Source organism: Stigmatopora argus, chromosome 18 (genome assembly GCF_051989625.1).
Source record: "Stigmatopora argus isolate UIUO_Sarg chromosome 18, RoL_Sarg_1.0, whole genome shotgun sequence".
Taxonomy (NCBI): Eukaryota; Metazoa; Chordata; class Actinopteri; order Syngnathiformes; family Syngnathidae; genus Stigmatopora; species Stigmatopora argus.
Window position 1 is genome coordinate 11,161,190 of NC_135404.1, and position 25,528 is coordinate 11,186,717.

The 25,528-nt window shown below is 33.5% G+C and overlaps 1 protein-coding gene across 3 annotated transcripts in view; it reads right to left on the reverse strand.

Annotated features, from left to right (window-relative positions):
- Positions 1-25,528, reverse strand: part of bahcc1b (BAH domain and coiled-coil containing 1b) — an 82,114-nt gene that overhangs the window by 14,030 nt on the left and 42,556 nt on the right. For all 3 annotated transcript variants that reach the window (XM_077626244.1, XM_077626243.1, XM_077626242.1), the window contains exons 10-15: positions 25,026-25,374; positions 23,158-23,958; positions 19,929-20,089; positions 18,564-18,700; positions 18,371-18,478; positions 16,609-16,684 (exon numbers count right to left, since the gene is read on the reverse strand). In XM_077626244.1, the coding sequence (XP_077482370.1) occupies positions 16,609-16,684; positions 18,371-18,478; positions 18,564-18,700; positions 19,929-20,089; positions 23,158-23,958; positions 25,026-25,374 (1,632 nt within the window). The remainder of the gene's footprint in view (positions 1-16,608; positions 16,685-18,370; positions 18,479-18,563; positions 18,701-19,928; positions 20,090-23,157; positions 23,959-25,025; positions 25,375-25,528) is intronic.

Below are 25,528 nucleotides of genomic sequence, written 5' to 3' on the forward strand. Positions count from 1 at the left end.
TTTTTTAAGAAAAAAAGCCTTACTATACCATTTCGTTTTTTTAAGAAAAATGCCCTACTATACTATGTCGTTTTTTTAAGAAAAAAACCCTTACTATACTATGTCGTTTTTTAAGAAAAAAAGCCTTACTATACTATGTCGTTTTTTTTAAGAAAAAAGCCTTACTATACTATGTCGTTTTTTAAGAAAATAGCCTTACTATACTATGTCGTTTTTTAAGAAAAAAAAGCCTTACTATACTATGTCGTTTTTTAAGAAAAAAAGCCTTACTATACTATGTCGTTTTTTAAGAAAAAAAGCCTTACTATACTATGTCGTTTTTTAAGAAAAAAAGCCTTACTATACTATGTCGTTTTTTAAGAAAAAAAGCCTTACTATACTATGTCGTTTTTTAAGAAAAAAAAGCCTTACTATACTATGTCGTTTTTTAAGAAAAAAAGCCTTACTATACTATGTCGTTTTTTAAGAAAAAAAGCCTTACTATACTATGTCGTTTTTTTAAGAAAAAAGCCTTACTATACTATGTTGTTTTTTTAAGAAAAAAGCCTTACTATACTATGTCGTTTTTTAAGAAAAAAAAGCCTTACTATACTATGTCGTTTTTTAAGAAAAAAAGCCTTACTATACTATGTCGTTTTTTAAGAAAAAAAGCCTTACTATACTATGTCGTTTTTTTAAGAAAAAAAGCCTTACTATACTAAGTCGTTTTTTTAATAAAAAAAGCCTTACTATACTAAGTCGTTTTTTAAGAAAAAAAAGCTTACTAGTAGGCTTTTTTTTAAAAAAACGAACATAGTATAGTAAGGCTTTTTTTCTTAAAAACGACATAGTATAAGTAAGGCTTTTTTTTCTTAAAAAAACACATAGTATAGTATGGCTTTTTTATCTTTAAAAAAAACGACATAGTATAGTAAGGCTTTTTTCTTTAAAAAAAAGACATAGTATAGTAAGGCTTTTTTTTTCTTAAAAACACATAGCGGAGTAAGGCTTTTTTTTCTAAAAAAAAAAACATAGTATAGTAAGGGCTTTTTTTTAAGGCTTTTTTTCTTAAAAAACGACATAGTATAGTAAGGCTTTTTTTCTTAAAAAACGACATAGTATAGTAAGGCTTTTTTTTCTTAAAAAACGACATAGCATAGTAAGGCTTTTTTCTTAAAAAAACGACATAGTATAGTAAGGCTTTTTTCTTAAAAAACGACATAGTATAGTAAGGCTTTTTTTCTTAAAAAACGACATAGTATAGTAAGGCTTTTTTTCTTAAAAAACGACATAGTATAGTAAGGCTTTTTTTCTTAAAAAACGACATAGTATAGTAAGGCTTTTTTTTCTTAAAAAACGACATAGTATAGTAAGGCTATTTTCTTAAAAAACGACATAGTATAGTAAGGCTTTTTTCTTAAAAAAACGACATAGTATAGTAAGGCTTTTTTTCTTAAAAAACGACATAGTATAGTAAGGCTTTTTTTCTTAAAAAACGACATAGTATAGTAAGGCTTTTTTTCTTAAAAAACGACATAGTATAGTAAGGCTTTTTTTCTTAAAAAACGACATGGTATAGTAAGGCTTTTTTCTTAAAAAAACGACATAGTATAGTAAGGCTTTTTTCTTAAAAAACGACATAGTATAGTAAGGCTTTTTTCTTAAAAAAACGACATAGTATAGTAAGGCTTTTTTCTTAAAAAACGACATAGTATAGTAAGGCTTTTTTTCTTAAAAAACGACATAGTATAGTAAGGCTTTTTTTCTTAAAAAACGACATAGTATAGTAAGGCTTTTTTTCTTAAAAAACGACATAGTATAGTAAGGCTTTTTTTTCTTAAAAAACGACATAGTATAGTAAGGCTTTTTTCTTAAAAAAACGACATAGTATAGTAAGGCTTTTTTCTTAAAAAAACGACATAGTATAGTAAGGCTTTTTTTCTTAAAAAACGACATAGTATAGTAAGGCTTTTTTTCTTAAAAAACGACATAGTATAGTAAGGCTTTTTTTCTTAAAAAACGACATAGTATAGTAAGGCTTTTTTTTCTTAAAAAATGACATAGTATAGTAAGGCTTTTTTCTTAAAAAAACGACATAGTATAGTAAGGCTTTTTTCTTAAAAAACGACATAGTATAGTAAGGCTTTTTTCTTAAAAAAACGACATAGTATAGTAAGGCTTTTTTCTTAAAAAACGACATAGTATAGTAAGGCTTTTTTTCTTAAAAAACGACATAGTATAGTAAGGCTTTTTTTCTTAAAAAACGACATAGTATAGTAAGGCTTTTTTTCTTAAAAAACGACATAGTATAGTAAGGCTTTTTTTTCTTAAAAAACGACATAGTATAGTAAGGCTTTTTTTCTTAAAAAACGACATAGTATAGTAGGGCATTTTTCTTAAAAAAACGACATAGTATAGTAAGGCTTTTTTCTTAAAAAACGACATAGTATAGTAAGGCTTTTTTCTTAAAATACGACATAGTATAGTAAGGCTTTTTTTCTTAAAAAACGACATAGTATAGTAAGGCTTTTCTTAAAAAAACGACATAGTATAGTAAGGCTTTTTTCTTAAAAAACGACATAGTATAGAAAGGCTTTTTTTCTTAAAAAACGACATAGTATAGTAAGGCTTTTTTTCTTAAAAAACGACATAGTATAGTAAGGCTTTTCTTTCTTAAAAAACGACATAGTATAGTAAGGCTTTTTTTTTTTTAAAAACGACATAGTATAGTAAGGCTTTTTTTCTTTAAAAAACGACATATTATAGCAAGGCTTTTTTTCTTAAAAAAACGACATAGTATAGTAAGGCTTTTTTTCTTAAAAAACGACATAGTATAGTAAGGCTTTTTTTCTTAAAAAACGACATAGTATAGTAAGGCTTTTTTTTCTTAAAAAACGACATAGCATAGTAAGGCTTTTTTCTTAAAAAAACGACATAGTATAGTAAGGCTTTTTTCTTAAAAAACGACATAGTATAGTAAGGCTTTTTTTCTTAAAAAACGACATAGTATAGTAAGGCTTTTTTTCTTAAAAAACGACATAGTATAGTAAGGCTTTTTTTCTTAAAAAACGACATAGTATAGTAAGGCTTTTTTTTCTTAAAAAACGACATAGTATAGTAAGGCTTTTTTCTTAAAAAAACGACATAGTATAGTAAGGCTTTTTTCTTAAAAAAAACGACATAGTATAGTAAGGCTTTTTTTCTTAAAAAACGACATAGTATAGTAAGGCTTTTTTTCTTAAAAAACGACATAGTATAGTAAGGCTTTTTTTCTTAAAAAACGACATAGTATAGTAAGGCTTTTTTTTCTTAAAAAACGACATAGTATAGTAAGGCTTTTTTCTTAAAAAAACGACATAGTATAGTAAGGCTTTTTTTCTTAAAAAACGACATAGTATAGTAAGGCTTTTTTCTTAAAAAAACGACATAGTATAGTAAGGCTTTTTTCTTAAAAAACGACATAGTATAGTAAGGCTTTTTTTCTTAAAAAACGACATAGTATAGTAAGGCTTTTTTTCTTAAAAAACGACATAGTATAGTAAGGCTTTTTTTCTTAAAAAACGACATAGTATAGTAAGGCTTTTTTTTCTTAAAAAACGACAGTATAGTAAGGCTTTTTTTCTTAAAAAACTACATAGTATAGTAGGGCATTTTTCTTAAAAAAACGACATAGTATAGTAAGGCTTTTTTCTTAAAAAACGACATAGTATAGTAAGGCTTTTTTCTTAAAATACGACATAGTATAGTAAGGCTTTTTTTCTTAAAAAACGACATAGTATAGTAAGGCTTTTCTTAAAAAAACGACATAGTATAGTAAGGCTTTTTTCTTAAAAAACGACATAGTATAGTAAGGCTTTTTTTCTTAAAAAACGACATAGTATAGTAAGGCTTTTTTTCTTAAAAAACGACATAGTATAGTAAGGCTTTTCTTTCTTAAAAAACGACATAGTATAGTAAGGCTTTTTTTTCTTAAAAAACGACATAGTATAGTAAGGCTTTTTTTCTTTAAAAAACGACATATTATAGCAAGGCTTTTTTTCTTAAAAAAACGACATAGTATAGTAAGGCTTTTTTTCTTAAAAAACGACATAGTATAGTAAGGCTTTTTTTTCTTAAAAAACGACATAGTATAGTAAGGCTTTTTTTTCTTAAAAAACGACATAGTATAGTAAGGCTTTTTTCTTAAAAAAACGACATAGTATAGTAAGGCTTTTTTTCTTAAAAAACGACATAGTATAGTAAGGCTTTTTTTCTTAAAAAACGACATAGTATAGTAAGGCTTTTTTTCTTAAAAAACGACATAGTATAGTAAGGCTTTTTTTCTTAAAAAACGACATAGTATAGTAAGGCTTTTTTCTTAAAAAAACGACATAGTATAGTAAGGCTTTTTTCTTAAAAAACGACATAGTATAGTAAGGCTTTTTTCTTAAAAAAACGACATAGTATAGTAAGGCTTTTTTCTTAAAAAACGACATAGTATAGTAAGGCTTTTTTTCTTAAAAAACGACATAGTATAGTAAGGCTTTTTTCTTAAAAAAACGACATAGTATAGTAAGGCTTTTTTCTTAAAAAACGACATAGTATAGTAAGGCTTTTTTTCTTAAAAAACGACATAGTATAGTAAGGCTTTTTTTCTTAAAAAACGACATAGTATAGTAAGGCTTTTTTTCTTAAAAAACGACATAGTATAGTAAGGCTTTTTTTTCTTAAAAAACGACATAGTATAGTAAGGCTTTTTTCTTTAAAAAACGACATAGTATAGTAAGGCTTTTTTCTTAAAAAAACGACATAGTATAGTAAGGCTTTTTTTCTTAAAAAACGACATAGTATAGTAAGGCTTTTTTTCTTAAAAAACGACATAGTATAGTAAGGCTTTTTTTCTTAAAAAACGACATAGTATAGTAAGGCTTTTTTTTCTTAAAAAACGACATAGTATAGTAAGGCTTTTTTCTTAAAAAAACGACATAGTATAGTAAGGCTTTTTTCTTAAAAAACGACATAGTATAGTAAGGCTTTTTTCTTAAAAAAACGACATAGTATAGTAAGGCTTTTTTCTTAAAAAACGACATAGTATAGTAAGGCTTTTTTTCTTAAAATACGACATAGTATAGTAAGGCTTTTTTTCTTAAAAAACGACATAGTATAGTAAGGCTTTTCTTAAAAAAACGACATAGTATAGTAAGGCTTTTTTCTTAAAAAACGACATAGTATAGAAAGGCTTTTTTTCTTAAAAAACGACATAGTATAGTAAGGCTTTTTTTCTTAAAAAACGACATAGTATAGTAAGGCTTTTCTTTCTTAAAAAACGACATAGTATAGTAAGGCTTTTTTTTTTAAAAAAACGACATAGTATAGTAAGGCTTTTTTTCTTTAAAAAACGACATATTATAGCAAGGCTTTTTTTCTTAAAAAAACGACATAGTATAGTAAGGCTTTTTTTCTTAAAAAACGACATAGTATAGTAAGGCTTTTTTTCTTAAAAAACGACATAGTATAGTAAGGCTTTTTTTTCTTAAAAAACGACATAGCATAGTAAGGCTTTTTTCTTAAAAAAACGACATAGTATAGTAAGGCTTTTTTCTTAAAAAACGACATAGTATAGTAAGGCTTTTTTTCTTAAAAAACGACATAGTATAGTAAGGCTTTTTTTCTTAAAAAACGACATAGTATAGTAAGGCTTTTTTTCTTAAAAAACGACATAGTATAGTAAGGCTTTTTTTTCTTAAAAAACGACATAGTATAGTAAGGCTTTTTTCTTAAAAAAACGACATAGTATAGTAAGGCTTTTTTTCTTAAAAAACGACATAGTATAGTAAGGCTTTTTTCTTAAAAAAACGACATAGTATAGTAAGGCTTTTTTCTTAAAAAACGACATAGTATAGTAAGGCTTTTTTTCTTAAAAAACGACATAGTATAGTAAGGCTTTTTTTCTTAAAAAACGACATAGTATAGTAAGGCTTTTTTTCTTAAAAAACGACATAGTATAGTAAGGCTTTTTTTTCTTAAAAAACGACAGTATAGTAAGGCTTTTTTTCTTAAAAAACTACATAGTATAGTAGGGCATTTTTCTTAAAAAAACGACATAGTATAGTAAGGCTTTTTTCTTAAAAAACGACATAGTATAGTAAGGCTTTTTTCTTAAAATACGACATAGTATAGTAAGGCTTTTTTTCTTAAAAAACGACATAGTATAGTAAGGCTTTTCTTAAAAAAACGACATAGTATAGTAAGGCTTTTTTCTTAAAAAACGACATAGTATAGTAAGGCTTTTTTTCTTAAAAAACGACATAGTATAGTAAGGCTTTTTTTCTTAAAAAACGACATAGTATAGTAAGGCTTTTCTTTCTTAAAAAACGACATAGTATAGTAAGGCTTTTTTTTCTTAAAAAACGACATAGTATAGTAAGGCTTTTTTTCTTTAAAAAACGACATATTATAGCAAGGCTTTTTTTCTTAAAAAAACGACATAGTATAGTAAGGCTTTTTTTCTTAAAAAACGACATAGTATAGTAAGGCTTTTTTTTCTTAAAAAACGACATAGTATAGTAAGGCTTTTTTTTTCTTAAAAAACGACATAGTATAGTAAGGCTTTTTTCTTAAAAAAACGACATAGTATAGTAAGGCTTTTTTTCTTAAAAAACGACATAGTATAGTAAGGCTTTTTTTCTTAAAAAACGACATAGTATAGTAAGGCTTTTTTTCTTAAAAAACGACATAGTATAGTAAGGCTTTTTTTCTTAAAAAACGACATAGTATAGTAAGGCTTTTTTCTTAAAAAAACGACATAGTATAGTAAGGCTTTTTTCTTAAAAAACGACATAGTATAGTAAGGCTTTTTTCTTAAAAAAACGACATAGTATAGTAAGGCTTTTTTCTTAAAAAACGACATAGTATAGTAAGGCTTTTTTTCTTAAAAAACGACATAGTATAGTAAGGCTTTTTTCTTAAAAAAACGACATAGTATAGTAAGGCTTTTTTCTTAAAAAACGACATAGTATAGTAAGGCTTTTTTTCTTAAAAAACGACATAGTATAGTAAGGCTTTTTTTCTTAAAAAACGACATAGTATAGTAAGGCTTTTTTTCTTAAAAAACGACATAGTATAGTAAGGCTTTTTTTTCTTAAAAAACGACATAGTATAGTAAGGCTTTTTTCTTTAAAAAACGACATAGTATAGTAAGGCTTTTTTCTTAAAAAAACGACATAGTATAGTAAGGCTTTTTTTCTTAAAAAACGACATAGTATAGTAAGGCTTTTTTTCTTAAAAAACGACATAGTATAGTAAGGCTTTTTTTCTTAAAAAACGACATAGTATAGTAAGGCTTTTTTTTCTTAAAAAACGACATAGTATAGTAAGGCTTTTTTCTTAAAAAAACGACATAGTATAGTAAGGCTTTTTTCTTAAAAAACGACATAGTATAGTAAGGCTTTTTTCTTAAAAAAACGACATAGTATAGTAAGGCTTTTTTCTTAAAAAACGACATAGTATAGTAAGGCTTTTTTTCTTAAAAAACGACATAGTATAGTAAGGCTTTTTTTCTTAAAAAACGACATAGTATAGTAAGGCTTTTTTTCTTAAAAAACGACATAGTATAGTAAGGCTTTTTTTTCTTAAAAAACGACATAGTATAGTAAGGCTTTTTTTCTTAAAAAACGACATAGTATAGTAGGGCATTTTTCTTAAAAAAACGACATAGTATAGTAAGGCTTTTTTCTTAAAAAACGACATAGTATAGTAAGGCTTTTTTCTTAAAATACGACATAGTATAGTAAGGCTTTTTTTCTTAAAAAACGACATAGTATAGTAAGGCTTTTCTTAAAAAAACGACATAGTATAGTAAGGCTTTTTTCTTAAAAAACGACATAGTATAGAAAGGCTTTTTTTCTTAAAAAACGACATAGTATAGTAAGGCTTTTTTTCTTAAAAAACGACATAGTATAGTAAGGCTTTTCTTTCTTAAAAAACGACATAGTATAGTAAGGCTTTTTTTTTTAAAAAAACGACATAGTATAGTAAGGCTTTTTTTCTTTAAAAAACGACATATTATAGCAAGGCTTTTTTTCTTAAAAAAACGACATAGTATAGTAAGGCTTTTTTTCTTAAAAAACGACATAGTATAGTAAGGCTTTTTTTCTTAAAAAACGACATAGTATAGTAAGGCTTTTTTTTCTTAAAAAACGACATAGCATAGTAAGGCTTTTTTCTTAAAAAAACGACATAGTATAGTAAGGCTTTTTTCTTAAAAAACGACATAGTATAGTAAGGCTTTTTTTCTTAAAAAACGACATAGTATAGTAAGGCTTTTTTTCTTAAAAAACGACATAGTATAGTAAGGCTTTTTTTCTTAAAAAACGACATAGTATAGTAAGGCTTTTTTTTCTTAAAAAACGACATAGTATAGTAAGGCTTTTTTCTTAAAAAAACGACATAGTATAGTAAGGCTTTTTTCTTAAAAAAACGACATAGTATAGTAAGGCTTTTTTTCTTAAAAAACGACATAGTATAGTAAGGCTTTTTTTCTTAAAAAACGACATAGTATAGTAAGGCTTTTTTTCTTAAAAAACGACATAGTATAGTAAGGCTTTTTTTTCTTAAAAAACGACATAGTATAGTAAGGCTTTTTTCTTAAAAAAACGACATAGTATAGTAAGGCTTTTTTCTTAAAAAACGACATAGTATAGTAAGGCTTTTTTCTTAAAAAAACGACATAGTATAGTAAGGCTTTTTTCTTAAAAAACGACATAGTATAGTAAGGCTTTTTTTCTTAAAAAACGACATAGTATAGTAAGGCTTTTTTTCTTAAAAAACGACATAGTATAGTAAGGCTTTTTTTCTTAAAAAACGACATAGTATAGTAAGGCTTTTTTTTCTTAAAAAACGACATAGTATAGTAAGGCTTTTTTTCTTAAAAAACGACATAGTATAGTAGGGCATTTTTCTTAAAAAAACGACATAGTATAGTAAGGCTTTTTTCTTAAAAAACGACATAGTATAGTAAGGCTTTTTTCTTAAAATACGACATAGTATAGTAAGGCTTTTTTTCTTAAAAAACGACATAGTATAGTAAGGCTTTTCTTAAAAAAACGACATAGTATAGTAAGGCTTTTTTCTTAAAAAACGACATAGTATAGTAAGGCTTTTTTTCTTAAAAAACGACATAGTATAGTAAGGCTTTTTTTCTTAAAAAACGACATAGTATAGTAGGGCATTTTTCTTAAAAAAACGACATAGTATAGTAAGGCTTTTTTCTTAAAAAACGACATAGTATAGTAAGGCTTTTTTCTTAAAATACGACATAGTATAGTAAGGCTTTTTTTCTTAAAAAACGACATAGTATAGTAAGGCTTTTCTTAAAAAAACGACATAGTATAGTAAGGCTTTTTTCTTAAAAAACGACATAGTATAGTAAGGCTTTTTTTCTTAAAAAACGACATAGTATAGTAAGGCTTTTTTTCTTAAAAAACGACATAGTATAGTAAGGCTTTTTTTCTTAAAAAACGACATAGTATAGTAAGGCTTTTTTTCTTAAAAAACGACATAGTATAGTAAGGCTTTTTTTCTTAAAAACGACATAGTATAGTAAGGCTTTTTATTCTTAAAAAACGACATAGTATAGTAAGGCTTTTTTTCTTAAAAAACGACATAGTATAGTAAGGCTTTTTTTCTTAAAAAACGACATAGTATAGTAAGGCTTTTTTTCTTAAAAAACGACATAGTATAGTAAGGCTTTTTTTCTTAAAAAACGACATAGTATAGTAAGGCTTTTTTTCTTAAAAAACGACATAGTATAGTAAGGCTTTTTTTCTTAAAAAACGACATAGTATAGTAAGGCTTTTTTTTCTTAAAAAAACGACATAGTATAGTAAGGCTTTTTTCTTAAAAAACGACATAGTATAGTAAGGCTTTTTTTCTTAAAAAACGACATAGTATAGTAAGGCTTTTTTCTTAAAAAACGACATAGTATAGTAAGGCTTTTTTTCTTAAAAAACGACATAGTATAGTAAGGCTTTTTTTTCTTAAAAAACGACATAGTATAGTAAGGCTTTTTTTCTTAAAAAACGACATAGTATAGTAGGGCATTTTTCTTAAAAAACGACATAGTATAGTAAGGCTTTTTTTCTTAAAAAACGACATAGTATAGTAAGGCTTTTTTTCTTAAAAAACGACATAGTATAGTAAGGCTTTTTTTCTTAAAAAACGACATAGTATAGTAAGGCTTTTTTCTTAAAATACGACATAGTATAGTAAGGCTTTTTTTCTTAAAAAACGACATAGTATAGTAAGGCTTTTTTCTTAAAAAACGACATAGTATAGTAAGGCTTTTTTTCTTAAAAAACGACATAGTATAGTAAGGCTTTTTTTCTTAAAAAACGACATAGTATAGTAGGGCATTTTTCTTAAAAAAACGACATAGTATAGTAAGGCTTTTTTCTTAAAAAACGACATAGTATAGTAAGGCTTTTTTCTTAAAATACGACATAGTATAGTAAGGCTTTTTTTCTTAAAAAACGACATAGTATAGTAAGGCTTTTCTTAAAAAAACGACATAGTATAGTAAGGCTTTTTTCTTAAAAAACGACATAGTATAGTAAGGCTTTTTTTTCTTAAAAAACGACATAGTATAGTAAGGCTTTTTTTCTTAAAAAACGACATAGTATAGTAAGGCTTTTTTTCTTAAAAAACGACATAGTATAGTAAGGCTTTTTTTCTTAAAAAACGACATAGTATAGTAAGGCTTTTTTTCTTAAAAACGACATAGTATAGTAAGGCTTTTTATTCTTAAAAAACGACATAGTATAGTAAGGCTTTTTTTCTTAAAAAACGACATAGTATAGTAAGGCTTTTTTTCTTAAAAAACGACATAGTATAGTAAGGCTTTTTTTCTTAAAAAACGACATAGTATAGTAAGGCTTTTTTTCTTAAAAAACGACATAGTATAGTAAGGCTTTTTTTCTTAAAAAACGACATAGTATAGTAAGGCTTTTTTTCTTAAAAAACGACATAGTATAGTAAGGCTTTTTTTTCTTAAAAAAACGACATAGTATAGTAAGGCTTTTTTCTTAAAAAACGACATAGTATAGTAAGGCTTTTTTTCTTAAAAAACGACATAGTATAGTAAGGCTTTTTTCTTAAAAAACGACATAGTATAGTAAGGCTTTTTTTCTTAAAAAACGACATAGTATAGTAAGGCTTTTTTTTCTTAAAAAACGACATAGTATAGTAAGGCTTTTTTTCTTAAAAAACGACATAGTATAGTAGGGCATTTTTCTTAAAAAAACGACATGGTATAGTAAGGCTTTTTTTCTTAAAAAACGACATAGTATAGTAAGGCTTTTTTTCTTAAAGAACGACATAGTATAGTAAGGCTTTTTTCTTTAAAAAAACGACATAGTATAGTAAGGCTTTTTTTCTTTAAAAACGACATAGTATAGTAAGGCTTTTTTTCTTAAAAAATGACATAGTATAGTAAGGCTTTTTTTTCTTAAAAAACGACATAGTATAGTAAGGCTATTTTCTTAAAAAACGACATAGTATAGTAAGGCTTTTTTCTTAAAAAAAACGACATAGTATAGTAAGGCTTTTTTTCTTAAAAAACGACATAGTATAGTAAGGCTTTTTTTCTTAAAAAAACGACATAGTATAGTAAGGCTTTTTTTCTTAAAAAACGACATAGCGGAGTAAGGCTTTTTTTCTTAAAAAAACGACATAGTATAGTAAGGCTTTTTTTCTTAAAAAACGACATAGTATAGTAAGGCTTTTTTTCTTAAAAACGACATAGTATAGTAAGGCTTTTTTTCTTAAAAAACGACATAGCATAGTAAGGCTTTTTTCTTAAAAAAACGACATAGTATAGTAAGGCTTTTTTCTTAAAAAACGACATAGTATAGTAAGGCTTTTTTTCTTAAAAAACGACATAGTATAGTAAGGCTTTTTTTCTTAAAAAACGACATAGTATAGTAAGGCTTTTTTTCTTAAAAAACGACATAGTATAGTAAGGCTTTTTTTTCTTAAAAAACGACATAGTATAGTAAGGCTTTTTTCTTAAAAAAACGACATAGTATAGTAAGGCTTTTTTCTTAAAAAAACGACATAGTATAGTAAGGCTTTTTTTCTTAAAGAACGACATAGTAGAGTAAGGCTTTTTTCTTTAAAAAAACGACATAGTATAGTAAGGCTTTTTTTCTTAAAAAACGACATAGTATAGTAAGGCTTTTTTTTCTTAAAAAACGACATAGTATAGTAAGGCTTTTTTTCTTAAAAAACGAAATAGTATAGTAAGGCTTTTTTTCTTTAAAAAACGACATATTATAGCAAGGCTTTTTTTCTTAAAAAAACGACATAGTATAGTAAGGCTTTTTTTCTTAAAAAAACGACATAGTATAGTAAGGCTTTTTTTCTTAAAAAACGACATAGTATAATAAGGCTTTTTTTCTTAAAAAACGACATAGCGGAGTAAGGCTTTTTTTCTTAAAAAAACGACATAGTATAGTAAGGCTTTTTTTCTTAAAAAACGACATAGTATAGTAAGGCTTTTTTTCTTAAAAACGACATAGTATAGTAAGGCTTTTTTTTCTTAAAAAACGACATAGCATAGTAAGGCTTTTTTCTTAAAAAAACGACATAGTATAGTAAGGCTTTTTTCTTAAAAAACGACATAGTATAGTAAGGCTTTTTTTCTTAAAAAACGACATAGTATAGTAAGGCTTTTTTTCTTAAAAAACGACATAGTATAGTAAGGCTTTTTTTCTTAAAAAACGACATAGTATAGTAAGGCTTTTTTTTCTTAAAAAACGACATAGTATAGTAAGGCTTTTTTCTTAAAAAAACGACATAGTATAGTAAGGCTTTTTTCTTAAAAAAACGACATAGTATAGTAAGGCTTTTTTTCTTAAAAAACGACATAGTATAGTAAGGCTTTTTTCTTAAAAAAACGACATAGTATAGTAGGGCTTTTTTTCTTAAAAAACGACATAGTATAGTAAGGCTTTTTTTCTTAAAAAACGACATAGTATAGTAAGGCTTTTTTTTCTTAAAAAACGACATAGTATAGTAAGGCTTTTTTTCTTAAAAAACGACATAGTATAGTAAGGCTTTTTTTCTTAAAAAACGACATAGTATAGTAAGGCTTTTTTTCTTAAAAACGACATAGTATAGTAAGGCTTTTTTTCTTAAAGAACGACATAGTATAGTAAGGCTTTTTTTCTTAAAAAACGACATAGTATAGTAAGGCTTTTTTTCTTAAAAAACGACATAGTATAGTAAGGCTTTTTTTTCTTAAAAAAACGACATAGTATAGTAAGGCTTTTTTCTTAAAAAACGACATAGTATAGTAAGGCTTTTTTTCTTAAAAAACGACATAGTATAGTAAGGCTTTTTTCTTAAAAAACGACATAGTATAGTAAGGCTTTTTTTCTTAAAAAACGACATAGTATAGGAAGGCTTTTTTTCTTAAAAAACGACATAGTATAGTAAGGCTTTTTTTCTTAAAAAACGACATAGTATAGTAAGGCTTTTTTCTTTAAAAAAACGACATAGTATAGTAAGGCTTTTTTTCTTAAAAAAACGACATAGTATAGTAAGGCTTTTTTTTCTTAAAAAACGACATAGTATAGTAAGGCTTTTTTTTCTTAAAAAAACGACATAGTATAGTAAGGCTTTTTTCTTAAAAAACGACATAGTATAGTAAGGCTTTTTTTCTTAAAAACGACATAGTACAGTAAGGCTTTTTTTCTTAAAAAACGACATAGTATAGTAAGGCTTTTTTTCTTAAAAAACGACATAGTATAGTAAGGCTTTTTTTCTTAAAAACAACATAGTATAGTAAGGCTTTTTATTCTTAAAAAACGACATAGCATAGTAAGGCTTTTTTCTTAAAAAACGACATAGTATAGTAAGGCTTTTTTTCTTAAAAAACAACATAGTATAGTAAGGCTTTTTTTCTTAAAAAACGACATAGTATAGTAAGGCTTTTTTTCTTAAAGAACGACATAGTATAGTAAGGCTTTTTTCTTTAAAAAAACGACATAGTATAGTAAGGCTTTTTTTTCTTGACTTGGTCCCCACCTCTCTTCCTCCATTACACTAAGCACTGGCTCCCCTCAAGGCTGTGTACTGAGTCCTCTTCTGTACTCCCTGTACACCTACGACTGTGCACCCACCCACCAGTCTAACGCCATCATCAAATTCGCTGACGACACCACTGTGGTCGGACTCATCTCAGGAGGGGATGAGTCGGCTTACAGAGATGAGGTCAACAATTTGTCTTCGTGGTGCTCGGTGAACAATCTCACACTGAACACCACGAAAACTAAAGAAATAATCTTGGACTTTCGCAAACATGGCACAGATCTGGCCCCACTCCTCATAAATGGAGTATGTGTAGACAGGGTCCAGTCCTTTAAATTCCTGGGGGTCCACGTCACGGACAAGCTCTCATGGTCTACAAACACCACGGCAGTGGTGAAGAAGGCTCAGACACGACTCCATTTCCTCAGGGTGCTCAGGAAGAACAACTTGGGCTCCAATCTTCTGAGAACCTTCTATAGAACCACTGTAGAGAGCATCCTGGCATACGGCATCACAGTGTGGTACGCTGGAAGCACGGCGGCAGACAAAAAGGCCATGCAGAAAGTGATCAACACTGCCCAGAGGATTGTCGGCTGCTCTCTGCCCTCACTTGAAGACATTGCCAGCCCGCGTTACCTCAGCAGAGCCAAGCACATCATAGGGGACCCTTACCACCCTGGTCACAATCTGTTCCAGCTGCTGCCCTCTGGCAGACGCTATAGGTCCCACAAAGCTCGGACAAATAGGCTTAAGGACAGTTTTTTCCCCACATCCATCAGACATCTAAACTCGCGCTAACATACACACATTCCCTTCTGCGGCATATGAATAGATGTTTGGTTGGTGATCTGCCGCCTCCTAGCTGACTTGAAGGAAGGTAAGTGGCAGACAGTGTGCGGTAATCGAGAGGTAAGCGACCTGTATGTAATCGAGAGGTAAGCGACCTGTATCCACAACAGCGGAATGACAAATTACAAGTCCGTAACTTACACTTATTTAGGTCTTTTGCCGATTAAACGTAGCTTATGGAGAAGCACCATCAATTTCGTCACACGCAGTTTCTGCGTGTGATGACAAGTAGGCTTTTTTTTGTGTTGTGGTAATGACGACATGGCCTATGTCCGATTATTATTATTATTATTATTATTATTATTATTTTTTTTCTTAAAAAACGACATAGTATAGTAAGGCTTTTTTTTCTTAAAAAACGACATAGTATAGTAAGGCTTTTTTTCTTAAAAAACGACATAGTATAGTAAGGCTTTTTTTCTTTAAAAAACGACATATTATAGCAAGGCTTTTTTTCTTAAAAAAACGACATAGTATAGCAAGGCTTTTTTTCTTAAAAAAACGACATAGTATAGTAAGGCTTTTTTTCTTAAAAAACGACATAGTATAGTAAGGCTTTTTTTCTTAAAAAACGACATAGCGGAGTAAGGCTTTTTTTCTTAAAAAAACGACATAGTATAGTAAGGCTTTTTTTCTTAAAAAACGACATAGTATAGTAAGGCTTTTTTTCTTAAAAACGACATAGTATAGTAAGGCTTTTTTTCTTAAAAAACGACATAGCATAGTAAGGCTTTTTTCTTAAAAAAACGACATAGTATAGTAAGGCTTTTTTCTTAAAAAACGACATAGTATAGTAAGGCTTTTTTTCTTAAAAAACGACATAGTATAGTAAGGCTTTTTTTCTTAAAAAACGACATAGTATAGTAAGGCTTTTTTTCTTAAAAAACGACATAGTATAGTAAGGCTTTTTTTCTTAAAAAACGACATAGTATAGTAAGGCTTTTTTTCTTAAAAACGACATAGTATAGTAAGGCTTTTTTTCTTAAAAACGACATAGCATAGTAAGGCTTTTTTCTTAAAAAAACGACATAGTATAGTAAGGCTTTTTTCTTAAAAAACGACATAGTATAGTAAGGCTTTTTTTCTTAAAAAACGACATAGTATAGTAAGGCTTTTTTTCTTAAAAAACGACATAGTATAGTAAGGCTTTTTTTCTTAAAAAACGACATAGTATAGTAAGGCTTTTTTTCTTAAAAAACGACATAGTATAGTAAGGCTTTTTTTCTTAAAAAACGACATAGTATAGTAAGGCTTTTTTTTCTTAAAAAACGACATAGTATAGTAAGGCTTTTTTTCTTAAAAAAACGACATAGTATAGTAAGGCTTTTTTCTTAAAAAACGACTTAGTATAGTAAGGCTTTTTTTCTTAAATACGACCAAGTATAGTAAGGCTTTTTTTCTTTAAAAAACGACCATGTATAGTAAGCCTTTTTTCTTAGAAAACTACATAGTATAGTAAGGCTTTTTTCTTGAAAAAAAATTTGGTGTGCTACTTCTCAACAAGCAGTTGGGATCGACGAACCCCTGCTTGTATCTGAAAATGAAATAAATGACCCCCCTATCATGGCTCCAAAAAGGTTAAGCAAACGTTATGACTCAGCCACCATTTTTGGCCGCATTAACCGAGCGATCGTGAGGTAATAGCCGCGTTGAGTTGACGAATATCTTTCCGCAAATCGAAACAGAGGCACAAAATGGACATCGGCGACTGACCCGTGTGGCGCTGAGTCTGCTGCTGAAGTCATGCTGCTTCCTGACTCGTTCTTCCTCCGCTAAATGAACGGCAGCCCTGCAAAACACAGTTAGAAAGAAAAAGTGTCATTTTCAAAGACAAACACAAAAATAAAAACAAAAAAAAATCAGTTTTTTTGCAGGCTCATCATTCCCACTACGGTTCCATTATCCCCCCCCCCCTCAATAAACCCGGTCTCGTAATTCGGACCAGGGAAAATATTCCTATGAATCACCGCATTAAAAAGGTGGCGATGTGTGCACGGGGGGGGGTGCAAGAGAGGGGCGGCGAGGTGAGATGAAGCAGTCTCCGGGGAGTCTGTCCGTTGACCGGAGCTTCGGGGCTGGATCGATAAACACTAACATCTATTGAACACTACAACGCCGTCCCTCCCCCTCCGCCCCCTCGCGCCGCGTCCTTCCTTGGCGCGGTGTTAGCAGACGGCGTCCGAGGCGCGGGAATCTTATATTCCCACCCAGGGAAACGCGCCAGTGTTCGGAAAGCAGTTTCAATGCGGGGGAGCTTGACCTCGGCCAAGAACGGCCACTGGCTAACAATAACTGTTAGCTTGACGCCCGAGTTGAAGTATAACATGTTTTTTTGTGCTAATAACCCTTTATTGTTGGAACAAAGCGCTCCAATTGGGGGAAAAATACATTTAGATGTGTTATTTTTTCGCGGTATCCAATAAACCGGCCGGACCCCCCCCAAAAAATCACATAAATCAGGACATACGACCACTCCACTCGAGCCGTTTGATGAAGGAGGGAAGGCCATTATTCATCGTGAATCACTTTTAATCCTATCTATCAGCCGCATTGATTACGTCGCGCTTTCCTGTGAACCGTTAGCATGCATTAATATTTGTCCCCATGTCCCGTAATTCCATTGATAAACGTCAAGCGTGGCCGCGCCCACTGCAGCGCTTTCGGCGCGCTTAACGACGACGGATTTCTCACGCCGCTCCGCCTCCGTTGGCACGCTGGATGATATGATTAAAAAAACTCAGGATTGGTCACAGTTAGCATTATTAGAAACGTTAACGGAAATGCCATTAAAAGAAAATTATACTATACTACTTTATGGGCGTACTCAGAATGTAGTACTGTTTCTATTCCATTATTTTCAGAAATTTAGCTTTTTTTAAACAATATACTAAATTATACATTTATTTCTAATGATATAAACATAACAATGATTCATTATTAAAAATATATAATAATGGCTAATGTTTCTGTATTTTTAAATGACCAAAAATAGTCCAATTTTGACCAGACGTGTACTGTTTTTGTCACTGTACTTATATAAATATGATGTAATTATAATAATATATGTATAATAATAATTATAATAAACTTAAATGAATCAAAATAGAAACACGCTACAGTTGGCGTTTTTGTATCCAACTCATTCCAGTGGAAATGAATTGGAGCTCAAAGGCTGTGATTGAAAAAAATAAACAGGATAAAAAAAAGTTGGAAATAAGAACGTTGGAGGCTCAGACATGCAAAATAAATAAATACAACATTAAAAAAACATCCTTGTGTGTGTCCAAATAGCTCCTTCCAGCCTAATCAAGCGAGCGAGTGCTGGAGCAAACTCTCCACTAGCGTTTCAAAAGCCGTTCCTTTGAAAAAGTGGAACTTTTGGAGAAATCAAGCGCGCCATTCACTCACTCCAAACACAAACACAAATCAGGCCAAATGGCCAATCAGGCTGATTGCGCCAGCGCCAGCGCCTCACCTGAGTCTTTTGACGGAAGAGTCCGGAGGTGGGGCGCCGGGGGCCGACTTGCGCTTGCGGGGTCGCCCGGGCCCCCTGCGGGCGGGGCTACGAGACGTCTCCTCCTTCCTGCGGAGGACGGAGAGCTTCAACTTGGGCTCGGGTTTACCCGCGGCGGGGAGGGGGCGCCGTGGATGGACGGCGTGGTACCCACCGGTGCTCGTGTTTCCTCTGAAGCTTGGCCAGTTCTCTCTGTTTTTCTTTGTAGCGGCGCTGTAGCTCAGCCAGCTGGACGCGCATGGCCAGCTCCGCCCCTCCCATGGTCTCCATGGAGCCCTTGGCCGGGCACACCTGGCACAAAGCGAGGGGATTTGAACGCCGGACGCGAAAAGAGCGCCAAAGTCGGACGGCTACCGGATCCAAAAGCTCATGTTCAATTCTAGTCATCGCGGCTGCTTCTAATTGACTTCCATCAGCCGGCACGTAACCCGTGTTTTTACATTTATTTAACCTTTTAGAGAAGGGGTGTCGGACACATTCATGCCAACTACCGTATTTTCGCGCATATTGGCCGCCTCCGCATATAAGCCATACCGGTAAAGTTGCTTTAAAATCGTTGATTTTTACGATTTCTCTCGTATAAGACGACCCCTGATTGACAATTTTCCCTTCCTTTATTCATGGTTTTAACAGGGAGTACAAAATAACACTAAAGAAAGTAGATTTTGTTTACTTACTATAGATGGTCATTTTTTAAGGAAAAAAACTTTACTAGACATGGTCATTTTTTCTGAAAAAATGCCTTACTATACATAGTCATTTTTTTAGCAAAAAATGCCTTACTATACGTGGTCATTTTTAAGAAAAAAGCCTTACTATATATACATGGTCATTTTTTTAGGAAAAAAAAGCCTTACTATACATGGTCTTTTTTTGTTTGTAAAAAATGCCTTACTATACTATGTCATTTTTTAAGAAAAAAAGCCTTACTATACATGGTCATTTTTTTTTAAAGAAAAAAGGCTTACTATACATTGTGATTTTTAAGAAAAACGCCTTACTATACATGGTCATTTTTTGGGGGGAACAAAAATTTAGTTTAGCATTTTATCCATTTATCTTTTCTCTATTTTGAAATAAATGACCGTATCGGCCACATTCTCTTGTGTTGTGGGATTTCATATTTGGCACCTTGCAGTTTCGTACTGGTCAAGTCTAATTTGTGCGCATATGAGCCATTCAGTCATCATGTTTTTTATTTACAAATACGGCTTATATGCGAGAAAATACGGTAGTTCTCATGTGGGCCAGTTCAGTTTTGAGGCAAAAGTATAAACTTTTTGGCCGCCATCGACCACACCAAGTGTCCAATTCATTTTGACTGGGATCGCTTGTCATTTTGGGCTACTTCCAGGTCACTTGCTGTAAATTTGGGCTCATTTATAAGAACGTCGATCAACAAATGACATTTTTCTACCAATCCAATCATTATGCCTAGTTCGTTTATTTTCGAACGCCCCGTCACCAAGATTCTCTCCCTTAATTAGCAGGAGAAAAAAAATCCACCCTAACACCTCACCGGCTCGTGACGTGGCGTCCAGCGGCACTTCCTGCGCAAATTCAGCCTAATTGGACAGCGCTGGCGGGGGGCGTCGTCGGGAACGGCGGCCCCGCTCTCCAAGGCCCGCGCGGCGGCCAGCGTGGCCAGGCTCCGCAGGTCGAAGGTCAGCGCGCGCTCACCTGCGGAAGAAAAGGGGATTAGCGCCCGCTCTTTCCCCGCCGGCTGATTTATTCGGCCGGCGACAAAGCCGCGCCTTGAAGAGTGCTGATGTTTATGATATTAGCGGTGTCGTTTATTTGATGTATACTGCTGTTCCTGCCTAATGGCGCGCGCAAACAACACGTGCGCGCACGCCGGCGTCGGAGGGGCCGTGTAGAGAGCAATCACTACATCTGTCAATGTCATTAGCTTTGTCATTGTCACCGCGTCGGCAAGATGAAACGGAATATTCATGAAGCCGCCGCCCGTACAAATGAAATAGACGGCGGGCGTGCGTGCGTGCGCGTGGCAGTTTTGCTGAGCTGCGCAGACGTGCAAACGGCGCAGACGCCAGGGCGGGGGAAACCATAAGAGCTCAAGTGTTTATTGAGCTATCTATTTATTCTCCCACGTCTCCTCATTACGGACATGGACGGAAGCCAATTTCCACTTTGGAGGAGAGCGCAGCATCACGCCGTCCTCCAACATGGACAATCCGGAGACCATCTTTTGGATTTCCTAGTGCATATGTGTCAAAGTGGCGGCCCGGGGGCCAAATGTGGCCCGCCGCATCATTTTGTGTGGCCCGGGAAAGTAAATCATGAGTGCCGACGTTCTGTTTTAGGATCAAATTAAAATATATAGTATGGATGTATATTAAATTTCCTGATTTTTCCCTTTTTAAATCAATAATTGCAAAATTTAATCTATTTTTTTCTTTTTGTGTTTTTAGTTCAAAAAGCATTTTGGAAAATCTAAAAATAAATATATAAAATATTTTCTGTTTTTCACTTTATTGAACATAATTTAAAAATATTTCGTTTCTTTTTTAAATGAGAAACAAATGAATAAAATATGTTTTCCCTTACTAAGGAAAAAGCTCAAATAAACATTTTCGGAAATATAAAAAAGAATATTTAGGGCTTTTGATCCAGTTCTTTTAATCCGATAAAAAAAAATCTAAATATTCTATCTAAAATGGTCTGGCCCAAGAGTATAGATGTATATTAAATTTCCTGATTTTCCCTCTTTTAAATCAATAATTGTAATTTTTTAATCATTTTTTTCTGTGTTTTTAGTTCAAAAATCATTTTGTAAAATATATAAAAAAAGCTAAAACAAACATTGTTTTTGATCTATAAAAAACGGAATATTCAGGGTTTATAATCCAGTCCTTTTAATCCATTTATAAAGAAATCTAAATATTATATCTAAAATGGTCCGGCCCATGTGAAATCAAGTTGACGTTAAAGCTGACACCCCTGTCCTAGTGGAAACTGTTAAAAATTAGTTTTTTTTAACATAGTGTTTTTTTTCTTGGGCCTGTTTTTCTTGAACAAATGTGGAATTTTACGCTTTATTTTGTTTATTATTTGGGCAATCACTGACATTGATGGTGATATAAAAAAAGAGAAAAAAAACATTTAAAATGAAAAAAAAAATGACAATGAAAAGAAATGGCAAACCGGTAATAAAATTGCAAGCGACACGAAATCCACCAAACCTAAAATCCTTGACAAAAACATTCTCCCAAAAACCCCAAAACAAACCGGTGCTAATATATACAGAAGAGAAGAGAAGATATCTTGATTGGGCCACTATCTGTAATTGTGATCTGCGGCAAATGCCTCAGATATTCTTCTTCGCCAAGGAAAAGCGTGAATCGCTTTCATCGCCCGGACAGTCTCCGTGACAAAACTTGCCATCGGCGCTATTAATAACCTTCCACGCGGGTGCAAATTTTGGGGGCTTTGGTAATTTGGCCGGCCGTGACGGGATTTATTGATTTGCCGCCTATTATCGGATGCGAAACAATGCGCCCAACCCATTTTTAACACGAATTAATTCTGTCGACGAGGCGTGGGGATTTACCGACCAGATTACACTGGTTTATGGTGGGAAAAGAAGAGGTGGCGAGACTGGGGGGAAGAAAAAAAAAATAGAAAAGAAGGCGGAGAGTCTGTCGGTCGGTCGGTCGCACGGACGACGGATTCATTCGGGATTACTTAACAGCTTATACGGAGACACGCAAAGTCGCGCGTACACGCCGGCGTAAATAAAAACACTTGCTCTCACGGGGACCACAGGAAAATGGGAGCGCTTGCGGGACAAGTGTTTAAAAGGAAAAGGGTCTAATTAGCAAAGCAAGACGCCTGAGCCTGGGGGACAAGCTAGTGTGCGTCTCTGGGTGTGCTCGTTTGTGTGTGTGGGGGTGTGTGGGGGTGTACGCGCTTCATTTCCAGAGGCGGACACCATTTGTACCCAAGTAGGAGCACTTTTCCTTTTGTATAAATTGATTCAAGTTAAAGGAAACTCTTCTTAGACTGAAAATACTAAATGCAAATGTGTCAACTGAGACTAAAAGTTGCGGCCATTGACAAAAAAACGATATCCTACCAAACTGTCTTGCTTCTTTGTGAACTATGTTTTCTGGGCACAAAATTCTGCGGATAAAATTGGACAATTGCTCTTCACACATAGCTTTTCCTTTTGAAAAGAACAAAATGAAATGAATATCTATATCTATAAGTACATTACAATAAACTCTAAACCAGGGGTGTCAGATTCGAGTTGGTTTGCGGGCCGCGTTAACGTCAACTCGATTTCATGTGGGCTGAACCATTTTAGATATAATATTTAGTTTTTTAAAAATAAATGGATTAAAAGAACTGGATTAAAAGCCCTGAATATTCAGATTTTATAGATCTAAAACAATGTTTATTTTAGCTTTTTTATATATTTTTAGATTTTACAAAATGATTTTTGAACTAAAAACACAGAAAAAAATGGATTAAAAATGACAATTATTGATTTAAAATGGGGAAAATCAGGAAATTTAATATACATCCATACTCTTCATTTTAATTTGATCCTAAAACAGAAAGTCGGCACTCATGTGTTTACTTTCCCGGGCCACACAAAATGATGCGGTGGGCCAGATTTGGCCCCCGGGCCGCCACTTTGACACGTGCTCTAAACAAACGTCCAATCCATTTGTAATAAACGGACCAACGTATTGGACGTCCACCACAAATAACATGAATCTCACCTTGGTCTTGGTCTTGGTTGTCTCTGCTCTCCAGACTCCTCTGCTGTATCTCCAGTTCGGCCAGTTCTCCAAGAATCTCCATGCCACGATGGAGCGCGGGACTGGCCGGCCGGGGCGCCGGAGCGGGCGCCGATGCTCGCAAGGCATCTCGGCTGGCGCACAGGGCGGCGGCGATGAGAAGCTCCAAACTCCACATGTAGGCGCCTTCCTGCTGAGTTGCCGTGCTTCCCGAAGTCGAGGGAAGTCCATCTGAGATGGGCGAACTGGCCTGGGCCACTTCCGGCTCCTCTCCGGTTCTTTCCATCTCTTCTTCTTCTTCTTCTTCTTCTTCACCGTCGACGACCAATTCTTCGAGTTGATTTGTCTCCTCCTCTTTTCTCTCCGGGATGGCGACATCCGCTGGTTGGACGTCCATTTTTTTAACCGGGAGCTCTGCTATTCCACATTCCTCTTGGAGCTCATGATCTTTGGGGATCTCAGCATGCTCTTGGCTTGGATCCGGGACGGCGGCGTGCGATTGGGGAGGGCCAGAAGCGGGCTTTGCACAATCCAGAACGGCGCACTCAGACTCTTGACTTTCCTTTTCTCCAATTGGTCCACTGTGGGATGCCACCACATCACAGTCTCCCTCCTCTTCGTCTTCTTCTTCTTTCCTCCTGGTCTTATCTTCGGCGAGAGGTGGGACGAGGGGCAGAGGCCGGAGAGCCTTGGAGTCGGGCTCCGCTGAGCGGGCCTCGGGCGGCGAGGGCCCCGCCTTGAATCCCAGCGAGATCGGCGGGAAGGCGTAAACGGGTGGTAAGTCTGCCAAGTGGAAACGAGAAGACGTCAGTTAAAAGCTCGCCGACATCGCATTCTATCCACTGTTCATTTTATGTGATTAAAGTCGGCACGATACGCGCGAGCGAGTGTTACAGTATTCTTCAGCGAAAGTGTCTCCGTGCGAGCGGGATATTGATGACGGATGCCGTGCCATTTCCCCGCGATTGTGGCATTGTGTCACCTATTATTGATGGTATCCCTCCGCCCCCGTGACAATGGGCGCCAGATAAATGCGTATCCTGCCGCCTGTGCTTCCCAAGGACCCCTGAAGGGTAAAAAAAAGGGCTTTTTTTGTGTTTTTTTCTATCCGTCGTACTCACGGAGGGCCCATATGCCAGGCTTGACCCCAATAGTTGGCTTTCTTTAGCTGGCAGAGAAGAAGATTGGCCACACGCACGCAAACGGCAGGCCGGCTCGGCAAGACAATTATTTCCGCAGCACGGCACGAAAATCCGCTTTGAGACAGTCTGATATTTTCTCTTATTTTAGCCTTTTTTTATTTAAACTGAAAAGTAAAAGGGTTGAAGAGTAAACACTCACGGTTTGATTCAATTATTTTAAAAATATGTTGGGATTAAAAATGGGGGGGAAACAAAATACAAAAAATTGTCATTTGAACAATATTTTTAGAAAAATAAAATCCTTTTGATATCTTTTAATCATTTGTTTATCATTGAAAAGGGAAAGCATATTTGAAGATATGTACATTTATTTAATTTACAAAAGGAAATCGAAGTGAAAAATTTAGAAATTAAATATAATGTATACAGATTTTTTTTAGATTAAAAAAAATGTTTTTTTTAATCATAGTAAATGTTTATTTACTGAATATTATTATTATTATTTATTAAATGCTTTTTGCATATAAAAAAAATGGGAAAAATCAGAGAATCGTCTCTCTAAGTCAATAATCTTCATTGTAATTTTATCATAAAATAACGTCGCCACCCGTTCCGTGGTGACGTGATGTGGCGGGCCGCCACTGTGGCACCGCGCCTTCCGTCCCGCCCCTTTCCCTGACCATGCATCCGTTCACCATGGCAACTCACCGGGCTCCAGGGATCGTGGGTAGTCGTGAGGGGGCTGGCCCTCTCCCCGCTCGCTGCTCCTCTCCAGGCCTTTGGGCAGGAGCGAGGGGGCGGGGCTGAGCGCCGGAGAGCGAGGGGCCGCCGCCGCCGGGCTGGGGGCGGGGGTCAACGGATTGGGCGGGTGGCTCCGCCCGGAGGGGGAATGATAACAGGGAGAGCCGCGGCTGGCGGGACACAGACCCGGGGACGCCGCCGACGCCGCCGACGACACCGACGACTTGGGCGAGAAGGCCTTGCTCGAAGACGAAGGCGTTTTCGACGCCGTCGGGCAGTCTTCTGTTAAGGCGGCGGCGTGCTCGTCGTGTTTTCGCTATCCGGAGACAAAATGCAAATGGGAGTCAGTAAGGGTTGGTGGGTGACCATTTTGAAAATTGGTGTTTTTTTTTTGTATAATTTATAAAATTAGTGCGTTGATTTACATTTCACAGCAAAAATTCCAATGACATGGAATGGCAATAACTGTC